This window comes from Oncorhynchus clarkii, chromosome 4, assembly GCF_045791955.1.
Source record: "Oncorhynchus clarkii lewisi isolate Uvic-CL-2024 chromosome 4, UVic_Ocla_1.0, whole genome shotgun sequence".
Taxonomy (NCBI): Eukaryota; Metazoa; Chordata; class Actinopteri; order Salmoniformes; family Salmonidae; genus Oncorhynchus; species Oncorhynchus clarkii.
Window position 1 is genome coordinate 65,638,647 of NC_092150.1, and position 14,593 is coordinate 65,653,239.

A 14,593-nucleotide genomic window follows, 5' to 3' on the forward strand; every position below is an offset into this window, starting at 1 on the left:
GACCTTGGCTACACCCAATTCACTCATATCAAGCTCCGACAGAGTATAAGGTGCATCGGAGGAGGGCATCCACATATCACCAGGAAGAATAGCTGACAAAACACTGCACCCTAGACTGAACTATCAGAGGAATAGACTTCAGACACAGCATCGCCTGTCAAAGCCTGGACTATCACCACATCAGCACTCTCTCTCTCAGTCATAATACCCTCCTGGTAAAGTGATTGCGCCTAGGATCTCTCACAGAGACATGGCGCTATCAAATCCTCAAAGTGATGATGCTGTCCACCCACCTACTGATGAGGAAAAAGTGCTTAAAGTGAGAATTATTTTCAGTCTCAGTCACAATCAATGTGAGGAGTATCCGTCTTGGCTTTGGTGGATGATGGTGTTTCTCTGGGCTACGGACGGAGCCGGTCTGCTGCAGCCTACAACAGGGCTATACCAGAGAGTAGAATTAGGCTGGTGGCCTCTCCATCCCTGATGTCCATTACAGAACAGCCATCCCTGCAGTCCCAATCTGACAAATGTAAAGAGACAGGCCATGATGAGCAATATTGTGGGACTCCAATAAGAAGAAATAGAGGTATAATGGCTTTTTATAACACAATTACAGCAGTGGAGCCATATCGCATCTCCCCACGCTACAGAATCAGCTCTAAACTTACCATAACTAATATCTGGGGAGGAAGAAGAAGTATTTGTGCTCTACTTGCAATCATAACTCAATTTGGGCTGTGTGGATTTCCATGGTCCTTCCCCCCTGTCACCACAGCAATTTGGTGAGCCCCTCTCAGTCTCCAGTGAGGGAAAGAAAATGATCAATTTGACGCCATGGAAACTGTTGACGTTTCAGAAAACAAACAGTTTTATCAAAATGGAATTATAATTCAAGTTCCATGAATCTCAGCAGTTTTTCTAAATATTATTTATGCAGTTATTTGCAGTGTTGGTTCACAACCAGAGGACCATTTCAAAAAGGATGAATATTTACACTTTTTGAAATTATAATCAACTGGCAAGCACTTGAGTAAAAGTAAAGATACCTTAATAGAAAATGACTCAAGTCACCCAGTAAAATACTACTTGAGTTAAAGTCTAAAAGTATTTGGTTCTAAATATATTTAAGTATCAAAAGTAAAAGTAAAAATCATTTAAAATTCCTTATATTAGGCAAAATAGACAGCACAATTTTCTTTATTTTTTATTTACGGATAAGCCATGGGCACACTACAACACTCAGACATAATTTACAAACGAAGCATGTGTTTAGTGAGTCAGCCAGATCAGAGGCAGTAAGATGACCAGGGATGGTCTCTTGAAAAGTGTGTGAATTAGACAATGTTCCTGTCCTGCTTGTCATTCAAAATGGAAATCAGTACTTTTGGGTGTCAGTGAAAATGTATTGGGTAAGAAGGACATTTTCTTTAGGAATGTAGTGAAGTAAGTTTTCAAAAATATAAATAGTGAAGTAAAGTACAGATACCCCCAAAAATGACTTAAGTAAAAATACTTCAAAGTACTATTTAAGTACTTTACAGCACTGCATGCAAGTAAAGATTAACAGTTTGGTGCAGCTAGACAAACAGGCCACCAGCTAACCATATTGACATAAAGATACAGTGAGCTCCAAAAGTATTGTTACAGTGACCAATGTGTTGTTTTGGCTCTGCACTCCAGCGCTTTGGATTAGAAATGATACAATGACTGAGGTTAAAGTGCGCACTCTATAAATACATTTGATTGATTGATATTCCTCTAAGACATGCTAATCTGTTGTTATTGTAATGGTGAGAGGTAGCGTCCAATCATGGTAGAGTCCACATTAATGTAGAAGTGTTTAGAAACAAAAACAAAAAACAAATGCATCCAACAAGTTTGTAGAGTTACAAGCTTGATATAGTCATATCATGCTAGGAATATGGGACCAAATACGAAACGTAAGTGAATTTGTCCCAATACGTTTGGTCCCATAAAATGTGGGGACTACGTACAAAAAGTGCTGTAATTTCTAAACGGTTCACCAGATATGGAGGAAAATACCCTAAAAACAAAGCTATCAGTCTGCACTTTAACTCCATAATCATTGTATAATTAAAATCCAAAGTGCTTGAATACAGATACAAAACAATACTTTTGGAGCTCACTGTAGATAGAAATATTTATAGACAGATGGATGGATTGATCATCAGCATTCTCTCCTCTCCCCGGTGTAGCTGTAATAGGTGTCCAGAGTCATAACTGTGACCCGTGTCTCTGTCTGATGCCAGTGCTGCAGGAACACAGACTCACATACCTTACACCATAACGATGCCACAGCCTTTCCTCTCTCACCTCCTGGACTGTCTATGGATGTACGTGTGTGTGTGAGAGAGAGAGAGACAGAGTGTGAAACAGAGAGAGAAAAAGTGAAATGAGAGAGATATAAACAGAGAAAAAAAGAGAGGGAGAGAGAAAGAGAAATAGAGACCGAGAGAGAAAGACAGAGCACTTCCAGTTATTTTCCATTTACACCAATTCAATTAGTTTACTTTACTCTGTGGCTGAGCCCCAGGGAAACACGCACAGGCATATAACAACGGCCATGATGATGCAACACTCTCTGGAGAAATGGTCCACGGCTGAGCCATCCTCAACATGAGCTTGGACCATCACAGAGAGAAAAGCTTTTGGTTCACACAATGAGTCTCCAGGCACAGACCTTGATAAAATCCCATCTGCGACGGTAATGGGACTCTGGAGAGGGTTTTTCAGGGCCCATAAAGGAGACGTCACTGCATGCACACCTATGTGCCGAAACACATCTAGGGCTTAGACTGCCCGTTATGAGGCGGGGGAATGTCAGCTGCTGTCTGCTTGTCCTCTCATTTGATGTGCGGAGAATTGGGTCTTTATTTTTTTATGTCTGGGTGCTTCGGTGTGGCATGCGCTGAGCAGATATGTCACAGAGGGCTTTGCTGCCACATCGCCCTGAGATGGGATGGCTTGATGTCTACAGTCATTGGCTTTTTTTCTCCTTTCCTGACAACTCCTCGGCTCCAAGCCTGGTGGTATTTGAAGCTCCCTGACCTCACACCCAGCCAAGCTGGAGATAACAGCTATATATCAACTTTGGGGAGACCAGTGAAGGGTAGCTAGCCCTCTGAAGATAGCAGACACCTGACAGGAAATGTCACGCTACTTCTAGGAAAATGAACTAACTTGTAATGCCAACATTTCTTCACGTTTTACCATCATTGTAAAGGCCTAGTAATTTTGTTGCTTTGACAGTCATTCCTGAAGATAATTATGTATTTCATGTGATTCATTTACATCTGTCCCTCATTCTAAGGTCAACCCTGTTACGTGAACTGAGCTCTCATTTGAACACGGTGAAATGATTCCCTTTTGAAAAATTGCCACGCCCTGTTGTACACAACATGCTTCCATTCCTCCGTCCCAAGGGACTTTGTGGCTGATTAAAAAAAGAACTCAACCCTGGTACAGTCAACACTGTTACTATATTTTAAACTTAATAGGCACTTAACTTGTTTTTTAAATTCCGCCTCTTGAGATGGGGAAAACGTGTTTTTTTTAAAATTAAGTTGAACATGTGCTCTGTATGACAGAATGTAACAATTAAGTGAAACCTAAAAATAATTGACCAAGTTACACTTCTCAAAAGGCATCGAATTGGTGGAACGACTCACATGGTGTTCGACTGGCAGAAAGTGCTAAAACAAGAATATATGAAAACGTTATTACTATTTCAATATAAAGCCAGTAGAATATGAATGTACAGCACTGAGCGTGTATGACACCAAGCCTGCACAAACACCTAAATTAGAAGTATGCAGTCACATTTGTATTCATTGTGAATCAACTGCTTTGCAGGGCGGACAAGTTCATTTCAGAGACATCAAATAAGAGTGTGCAATTGTAAATGCTGTTCTTGTATGTCGTGACATATACGAAACCATCTCGACTGGCACAGTAATGAATGAGAAAACGGAATCGAATAAAAAGCAAGCTGCATGACAGTTGAACGTGCTAAATGTGTCAGAGCTAATTCAGGCCGTTATAACCAATACCCTCAGAATAGCCCCTCGACGACAGAACATTGACATTTTCATAGACACAGAAATAGATTCATGAACACAGACTTTTGCCCTGCTCTTCCTCTAAAAACAAATAAAGGCTGGCTCTCCATTTGGATCAATGTGGATCAATGGCAGTCTCATTCTGTGTCCTCATTCCTATTCCCCCAGGCACTACAGACAGACTGACTGGTAATATGTATCAGTATCCTTCCTACACCACCACCTCTTCTCTCCTCTCGTTCTTCATCTCTCCTGCCGTTACCTCTGAACAGAGCAGACGGAGAGAGAAGACACTTTCCAAAAATACTCTCAAATGTTCTTACCCTCCCTTATGGGGGTGATAGAGATCAATACATCTCTTCTAAATCTGTTCATTCATATTCAGAATGGACTCGACTTGGTGTAAAATAGCCTTGTCTGGGTCCCACTTGAGAGAGAGGAGGAGACAGGAGACAGGTCCCTCAGAAGCGGTATTGAATACGTTCTGGGGGAGCGTCGACATTATCATGCATCATCGTGAGAAGGCAAGAGAGATATCCCCTTGGCCAAACTGAAACAAACACACTCTTGCCTGCCTGCCATTAGGCCCCTCATTAAATCATTGGTTATTTATGTGCTGAGCAGAGCATGGTGTCTAGACCAAAGTGTAAAACCCATTACCTTCAGAAAGAAATCCCTGGTTGCAAAGGTAAGCTCATATCAGTGTTTTTCATAATCAAGTTAACTTCATTACCGTTTTTTTTACTATAATACCTCTGAGCCACAGATACAACGGGTATGGTCAAAATATCAATGCCTATTATTGAACTTAAATAACGTTGGCAATGTATACTTCGCTGTACACAGGCAAGAGTGAATAACATCGACGACGCATACATTAACGACCTTATTTTAAACTTCCAGCAGGCATTGAGACTTTGATGCTCAGAGGTATTGTAGTACAACAATAATCAGGTAAACATGTAAACATTATTGGATGTGAGAGGGAGACGAGGGGTGTACAGGGAGTACCATGCAGAGGCCAGTCTCCTCCTCCTCTCAGACCCAGCTGAGCTGTGGGTGGTGGTGGTGGTGGGGGGGAGGGGGGGGGGGTTGGTTCTCTGGAGGGACATGATGAAAGATGCTTCAAACCTCGAACAGAATTCAAAGATGCCTGTCAGTAGCATCACCACGCCTACCCCCGTGGCTAAGCACTATCTACCTAGTATCCAATGTCTACCTCGTAAATCCACCAGCAGATGCAGAAACCCACACCCTGTTTATAGCTAGGCAGGGTCACAGTGAGTGGCATGTCTCCAGCATTTAGACTGACAATCTGGAGGACAACAGCAAACAGATGTAGAGAATCAGGATGGTGTCCTGAGGTGGTCTTTGATGGGAAGAGTTGTTTGTTCAACTTTTGCATATTTAACATTTCACCAAGGCAGAAGAACATGGTAGTAATTCCTTCTAAACAGGTTGTATACCTCCATCATCGCTGAAACAGAGAGAATAAATACAATAGGCTGTATACATTTCAGCATCTTTTATCAGATTAGCTTTTTTGGCAATTTAAAGCGCATAGGAGAATGAAGCAACCCCCCCGCAAAAAAATCGAACAATTCCAAATTGAAAGCCCAATAAGCCCCAGAAATGAATAATGGAAAGCAACATATACAATGTTAGAGAAAAACTTTATAGATGTCATGGAGGACAAACACAATGCACTGTGTTCATTTTTGTTTAAGATCACACTGCCACAGAAAATATCTGAAACCAAACAGGAGTGCACATTGCAGGCTTTTGTGACCTCACTTCCTGGTTTCTCTGTCAGAGAAGGAATTGACAACGACAATCTGTCTGGTGTTGAAGCGTGTGAAAAGTCACAATATTATTTTTTTGACAACAATGACGACAACATCGACACAGTCCAACTCACTGACATTGAAGATGAATCATCTTCAATAGCCAAGATCATTACCTCAGGATAACGGTCCTGGTGTTGCATATTTCATCATAAATTACTCTGTAGAGATTTCACTTATTGTTCGGACAGTCTGACTGACTGAACAGGCTGGTCAAAAAAAGCAGTTATTTTCACTTGCAGCTGGGAAGGAGATTTGGCCCAAACCCACACCACTCAAGTTTCTTCTGTGTGTATGAGTGTGTGTTGGGTTCACAGCCTCTCGATGTCCCTGTACTTCTTCCTCAGGATGGAGACCTGGTCCTTGAACAGCACAGGGTCCAGTCTCATCTGGGAATGCAGCAGGGGCATGAACCCAAACCAGCTGCTGAACGAGTTCATACACGTCTGTCTCTGGGCAAAGTGGTCCGGGTCGGCCCACCGAGACGTCTTAGAACCCTGTGGACAGACACACAGACAGAGGAGATACGTCAGTTCAGCACATCAACCCCACACAGGTCACGGTACGAACTGACTCTGCATCAGTTTAAAAGCAGACACATGTACTGTGTGGAGGATGGTACATTAGAGCTGTGTCGTCTGACGTAAACTGTTTTCCCTCCAAAGACGGCCTGGAAATACATAAAAAGGTTGCTGAATGGAGTGGAACCCAGGGTATTAGGACAACAGCTCATATTTACTGTATACATACACACAAATAAAACTACATGTAAGAAAGGTTATATTTTGTTGTCTTTTAACTCCCATTCAACTGATAAAGTGCCGGCCAAAATCTCCAGCAAACATCCCTTGTTTCCGATTAACTTTCCTGTGTGATCCTGAAGCAGGGAAACAAATGTTTCAGCACCGTTGACTGCAGTGGAAGAACATGCCTGGAAAGGGTCTGAAGATGCTATGTGTTGAGAGAGATGGGAGAAAATCCACCACTGGTACGCTGCTGCCTACACAATTAAGACATTAATCACAGAGCCGATAGAGGCGAGTCATCGGGCTGCCCCGGGCTGGGCCATCAATCAGGCCTGACGTGGGCCGGCCCCGGCTCAGCCCGTGCACACCAACCAGAAGGGGAATCACACAGGGAGACTGTTGGTGCGCTGCAGCCTCCTCGGTCCGCCTCCATGTCTCTCTGGAGGCTCCTGAGTGTAATACTGCAATCGCTCCTCTCTCATATCCCACCTCACAGCACGCATCACAGGCTCGCTCTGTGTCTGGCTGCTCCTCTGGCTGCAATTTCAGGCTCATTTCAGACTAGCAGGCACATTGAGATCAGTGGAGGCTCCTCAGAGGAGTAATGGGAGAACCATCCTACTCAGTAAATTTCATAAAAATAAAAGTAGTGAAACATAAAATAACTAAACATTTTTAGATAAAACCATACAAAAAATATTAATTTCACCAAATAGCTGATTAAAACACATGGTTTTGCAATGCAGGTCAACAGTAACCTCAACAGCACCCTCTAGGGTAGCACCATGGTGTAGCCACAGGACAGCTATTTTCAGTCATCTAGGTACACTGACAATACAAAACCTAGGAGAAACGTAGTAATAATGAAGACTTCCAGAGGACGTTCTCCAACCTATCAGAGCTTTATGAACTGACAAGTTGTCCATCCAATCAAAGGATCATTCTTCTTAGTTTACCTTTCACTTAGCTAATGCAACTAATTTGTTCTACTCAACAACCTGACTCAAACAGAGGAATGCCATTTATGTTAGCTAACTGGCTAAGGTTATCCAACAGCGCAAATCTTTTAAGTCAAGGTAAGCTTTCGTTTTTTTTTTCTCCAGAGTAACTGCTAAACTGCTTGCTGTACACTGTACTGCATGAATGTACACTTGATTTGAATTGTGATTTTACTAACGCGTTAGTTCTAGTTGATTGACTAGACCGTTAATATGGTGACAACGACGTAGGCTATGTAGCGGTTAGCGGTTATGGTATGAATGTTTGGATGGAGAGGTTTTTTTCGCCTGGTCACAGACAGCTGTTGAGTTGTGCACTGAAGTCTAAGGTGGAAAAGGTGAGAGGAGGAAAGCGTGTAGATACCAAGATTCCTCAATACCAAGATGGCATAGCAGTTAGACGTCCTTTGTCCTCGTCTTGTCGTGTCCCGTGTATATATATATTTACATCTTTCTTCACGTATCTTTAATATATTTTCTTTTCCAAAAACTCAACTTCAAAACACTCTCATGCAAACCACCTCATCAATTTAAAAAAAAGTATTATTTACCTCAAATCTGAAATCCACAATAGAAGCTAGCCAGAAGCTAGCCAGGAGCTAGCCAGTTTACTGGCTAACGTTAGTATTCAACTAACCACGGTTTGTGGTCATCAGTTAACCTTTAGCTCGAAAATCTATCGCCAGTTTTGTACAACGCGACTCAGACCAGAACATACCGGACCTATTTTTCTCTCCATATCCCTGGATTTCAACCGCAAGCTCTGGACATTTACACCTGGATCTCGCAGCTAGCTAGCTTCTATCCGTGTGACTATTGGCTTACGTCGATCCCGGAGCAAACATAAATTATTCTGGAGCTAGCCAGCTGAAGTGTTCCATCAGCCACTCCTGGGCTACAATCACCTATCCGGACCCGTTTTACTGATAATGCGGAGCTCCACCGGGCCTTCACAACTGGACTACCGACGTTATCTGTCCGAGGGAGTTATCCAACTGGCCCCTCCATCGCAACGTTACCTGAACGCCCATCTGCGGCCCGCTAATTGTTAGCTATCTGAATAGGTCTATCGGACAATTTTTCTTGGGTCACTATAACGATATCTATTTTGCCAATTGGACTGGTCCCCTCTACCACACATAACCCCACTAATCTACTGACGGAAACGCACGAGGTGGCTAAAAACAGACCTCCATCCTATGCTAGCTTGCTACCGATGGCCCGGCTAGCTGTCTGAATCGCCATTACCCCAACCAACCTCACTACTCACTGGACCCTTATGATCACTCGACTAAGCATGCCTCTCCTTAATGTCAATATGCCTTGTCCATTGCTATTCTGGTTAGTGTTTATTGGCTTATTTCACTGTAGAGCCTCTAGCCCTGCTCATTATACATTATCCAACCTTTCAGTTCCACCACCCACACATGCGATGACATCACCTGGTTTCAATTATGTTTCTAGAGACAATATCTCTCTCATCATCACTCAATACCTAGGTTTACCTCCAATGTACTCACATCCTACCATACTTTTGTCTGTACATTATACCTTGAAGCTATGTTTTCGCCCCCAGAAACCTCCTTTTACTCTCTGTTCCGGACGTTCTAGACGACCAATTCTCATAGCTTTTAGCCGTACCCTTATCCTACTCCTCCTCTGTTCCTCTGGTGATGTAGAGGTGAATTCAGGCCCTGCAGTGCCTAGCTCCACTCCTATTCCCCAGGCGCTCTCTTTTGAGGACTTCTGTAACCGTAATAGCCTTGGTTTCATGCATGTTAACATTAGAAGCCTCCTCCCTAAGTTTGTTTTATTCACTGCCTTAGCACACTCTGCCAACCCACATGTTCTAACCGTGTCTGAATCCTGGCTTAGGAAGACCACCAAAAACTCTGAAATCTCCATCCCTAACTACAAGTTTTCAGACAAGATAGAACGGCCAAAGGGGGCGGTGTTGCAATCTACTGCAAAGATACCCTGCAGAGTTCTGTCCTACTATTCAGGTCTGTAGCCAAACAATTTGAACTTCTACATTTAAAAATCCACCTCTCTAAAAACAAGTCTCTCACCGTTGCCGCCTGCTATAGACCACCCTCTGCCCCCAGCTGTGCTCTGGACACCAATTGCCCCCCATCTATCTTCAGAGCTCGTGCTGCTAGGCGACCTAAACTGGAACATGCTTAACACCCCAGCCCTCCTTCAATCTAAGCTTGATGCCCTTAATCTCACACAAATTATCAATGAACCTACCAGGTACCACCCCAAAGCCGTAAACACGGGCACCCTCATAGATATCATCCTCACCAACTTGCCCTCAAAATACACCTCTGCTGTTTTCAACCAAGATCTCAGCGATTACTGCCTCATTGCCTGCATCCGTAATGGGTCAGCGGTCTGCTCCCTGAAGCTTCAGTGAGCAGGCCTTTCTAATCAACCTGGCCGGGGTATCCTGGAACGGTATTGGTCTCATCCCGTCAGTAGAGGATGCCTGGTTATTTTTTTTAAATGCCTTCCTCACCATCTTAAATAAGCATGCCCCATTCAAGAAATTTAGAACCAGGAACAGATATAGCCCTTGGTTCTCTCCAGACCTGACTGCCCTTAACCAACACAAAAACAACCTATGGCGTTCTGCATTAGCATCGAACAGCCCCCGTGATATGCAACTTTTCAGGGAAGATAGAAACCAATATACACAGGCAGTTAGAAAAGCCAAGGCTAGCTTTTTCAAGCAGAAATTTGCTTCCTGCAACACAAACTCAAAAAAGTTTTGGGACACTGTAAAGTCCATGGAGAATAAGAACACCTCCTCCCAGCTGCCCACTGCACTGAGGATAGGAAACACTGTCACCACCGGTAAATTCACTATAATTGAGAATTTCAATAAGCATTTTTCTACGGCTGGCCATGCTTTCCACCTGGCTACCTCTACCCCGATCAACAGCACTGCAACCCCCACAGCAACTCGCCCAAGACTTCCCCATTTCTCCTTCTCCCAAATCCAGTCAGCTGATGTTCTGAAAGAGCTGCAAAATCTGGACCCCTACAAATCAGCCGGGCTAGGCAATCTGGACCCTTTCTTTCTAAAATGATCTGCCGAAACTGTTGCAACCCCTATTACTAGCCTGTTCAACCTCTCTTTCGTGTCGTCTGAGATTCCCAAAGATTGGAAAGCAGCTGCGGTCATCCCTATCTTCAAATGGGGGGACACTCTTGACTCAAACTGCTACAGACCTATATCTATCCTACCCTGCCTTTCTAAGGTCTTCGAAAGCCAAGTCAACAAACAGATTACCGACCATTTCGAATCCCACCATTCCTTCTCTGCTATGCAATCTGGTTTCAGAGCTGGTCATGGGTGTACCTCAGCCACGCTCAAGGTCGTAAACGATATCTTAACTGACATCGATAAGAAACAATACTGTGCAGCCGTATTCATTGACCTGGCCAAGGTTTTCGACTCTGTCAATCACCACATCCTCATCGGCAGACTCGATAGCCTTGGTTTCTCAAATGATTGCCTCGCCTGGTTCACCAACTACTTCTCTGATAGAGTTCAGTGTGTCAAATCGGAGGGCCTGTTGTCCGGGCCTCTGGCAGTCACTATGGGGGTGCCAGAGGGTTCAATTCTTGGGCCGACTCTCTTCTCTGTATACATCAATGATGTCGCTCTTGCTGCTGGTGAGTCTCTGATCCACCTCTACGCAGACGACACCATTCTGTATACTTCTGGCCCTTCTTTGGACACTGTGTTAACAACCCTCCAGACGAGCTTCAATGCCATACAACTCCAATACAAGTAAAACTAAATACATGCTCCTCAACCGATCGCTGCTGCACCTGCCCGCCCGTCCAACATCACTACTCTGGACGGTTCTGACTTAGAATATGTGGACAACTACAAATACCTAGGTGTCTGGTTAGACTGTAAACGCTCCTTCCAGACTCACATCAAACATCTCCAATCCAAAGTTAAATCTAGAATTGGCTTTTCGCTTTACCTTTTCCCATTTAGCAACAAAGCATCCTTCACTCATGCTGCCAAACATACCCTTGTAAAACTGACCATCCTACCAATCCTCGACTTCGGCGATGTAATTTACAAAATAGCCTCCAATACCCTACTCAATAAATTGGATGCAGTCTATCACAGTGCCATCCGTTTTGTCACCAAAGACCCATATACTACCCACTACTGCGACCTGTACGCTCTCGTTGGCTTTACGCTCTTGTTGGCTTCATACTCGTCGCCAAACTCATTGGCTCCAGGTAATCTACAAGACCCTGCTAACTCAACTCCCCCCTTATCTCAGCTCGCTGGTCACCATAGCAGCACCCACCTGTAGCACGCGCTCCAGCAGGTATATGTCTCTGGTCACCCCCAAAACCAATTCTTCCTTTGGCCGCCTCTCCTTCCAGTTCTCTGCTGCCAATGACTGGAACAAACTAAAAAAATCTCTGAAACTGGAAACACTTATGTCTCTCACTAGCTTTTAGCACCAGCTGTCAGAGCAGCTCACAGATTACAACACCTGTACATAGCCCATTTCTAATTTAGCCCAAACAATTACCTCTCCTACTGTATTTATTTATTTTGCTCCTTTGCACCCAATTATTTCTATCTCTACTTTGCACATTCTTCCACTGCAAATGAAGCATTCCAGTGTTTTACTTGCTACAGTGGGGCAAAAAAGTATTTAGTCAGCCACCAATTGTGCAAGTTCTCCCACTTACAAAGATGAGAGGCCTGTCATTTTCATCATAGGTACACTTCAACTATGACAGACAAAATGAGAAAAAAAATCCAGAAAATCACATTGTAGGATTTTTAATGAATATATTTGCAAATTATGGTGGAAAATAAGTATTTGGTCAATAACAAAAGTTTATCTCAATACTTTGTTATATACCCTTTGTTGGCAATGACAGAGGTCAAATGTTTTCAGTGCAAGTCTTCACAAGGTTTTCACACACTGTTCCTGGTATTTTGGCCCATTCCTCCATGCAGATCTCCTCTAGAGCAGTGATGTTTTGGGGCAGTTGCTGGGCAACACGGACTTTCAACTCCCTCCAAAGATTTTCTATGGGGTTGAGATCTGGAGACTGGCTAGGCCACTCCAGGACCTTGAAATGCTTCTTACGAAGCCACTCCTTCGTTGCCCGGGCGGTGTGTTTGGGATCATTGTCATGCTGAAAGACCCAGCCACGTTTCATCTTCAATGCCCTTGCTGATGGAAGGAGGTTTTCACTCAAAATCTCACGATACATGGCCCCATTCATTCTTTCCTTTACACGGATCAGTCGTCCTGGTCCCTTTGCAGAAAAACAGCCCGAAAGCATGATGTTTCTACCCCCATGCTTCACAGTAGGTATGCTGTTCTTTGGATGCAACTCAGCATTCTTTGTCCTCCAAACACGACGAGTTGAGTTTTTACCAAAAAGTTATATTTTGGTTTCATCTGACCATATGACATTATCCCAATCTTCTTCTGGATCATCCAAATGCTCTCTAGCAAACTTCAGACGGGCCTGGACACGTCTGGCACTGCAGGATTTGAGTCCCTGGTGGCGTAGTGTGTTACTGTTGGTAGGCTTTGTTACTTTGGTCCCAGCTCTCTGCAGGTCATTCACTAGGTCCCCCCGTGTGGTTCTGGGATTTTTGCTCACCGTTCTTGTGATCATTTTGACCCCACGGGGTGAGATCTTGCGTGGAGCCCCAGATCGAGGGAGATTATCAGTGGTCTTGTATGTCTTCCATTTCCTAATAATTGCTCCCACAGTTGATTTTTTCAAACCAAGCTGCTTACCTATTGCAGATCCAGTCTTCCCAGCCTGGTGCAGGTCTACAATTTTGTTTCTGGTGTCCTTTGACAGCTCTTTGGTCTTGGCTATAGTGGAGTTTGGAGTGTGACTGTTTGAGGTTGTGGACAGGTGTCTTTTATACTGATAACAAGTTCAAACAGGTGCCATTAATACAGGTAACGAGTGGAGGACAGAGGAGCCTCTTAAAGAAAAAGTTACAGGTCTGTGAGAGCCAGAAATCTTGCTTGTTTGTAGGTGACCAAATACTTATTTTCCACCATAATTTGCAAATAAATTCATTAAAAGTCCTACAATGTGATTTTCTGGATTTTTTTCCCTCATTTTGTCTGTCATAGTTTAAGTGTACCTATGAGGAAAATTACAGGCCTCTCTCATATTTTTAAGTGGGAGAACTTGCACAAATGGTGGCTGACTAAATACTTTTTTGCCCCACTGTATATTGTATTTACTTCTCCACCATGGCCTTTTTTGTTTTGCCTTTACCTCCCTTATCTCACCTCATTTGCTCACATTGTATATAGACGTACCCTTCTACTGTATTATTAACTGTCTGTTTATTTTACTCCATGTGTAACTCTTTGTTGTTGTATGTGTTGAACTGCTTTGCTTTATCTTGGCCAGGTCACAATTGTAAATGAGAACATGTTCTCAACTTGCCTACCTGGTTAAATAAAGGTGAAATAAAAATAAATAAATAAAAAGATGGGAAAAGGAATTATAAAACTCGCAAAGTGATGATACTACAGGTGGCTGCTATGAAAATGAACTGTGTGTGCGGGTGATCATGGCTATATTCATTCCGCCTGGTTATGTTGCGAAACACTTCTTAAACGGAAGCAAAGGGAACAAAATAGGGAGGGACCTATCTGAATTTGTCCAATAGAAACTCTTGTTTTAGTTGCAAAACAACTTTTTGGACTAATAATTACACTCCAGCTCAACTTCATGCAGTCAAGAGCGTGCAAGGTGGTATTAAATGTGTCAGTGCCTGACACCTTGATTACTCAAATTTGTCTCATGACCTGTGTGCACCTACGCCTTAAACTTTCAATTGTAGGCTTGGCTGTGGCTACCTCATGATGTGTATAGGGCAAATTCGAGCA

General features: G+C 43.4%; 1 protein-coding gene across 1 annotated transcript in view; it reads right to left on the bottom strand.

Moving 5' to 3' along the window:
- Positions 1-5,589: 5,589 nt before the first annotated feature.
- Positions 5,590-14,593, bottom strand: part of LOC139407785 (exostosin-1-like) — a 249,541-nt gene continuing 240,537 nt past the window's right edge. The window contains exon 12 of the mRNA XM_071151650.1: positions 5,590-6,420. Coding sequence (XP_071007751.1) covers positions 6,235-6,420 — 186 coding nt within the window. The 3' untranslated portion in view covers positions 5,590-6,234. The remainder of the gene's footprint in view (positions 6,421-14,593) is intronic.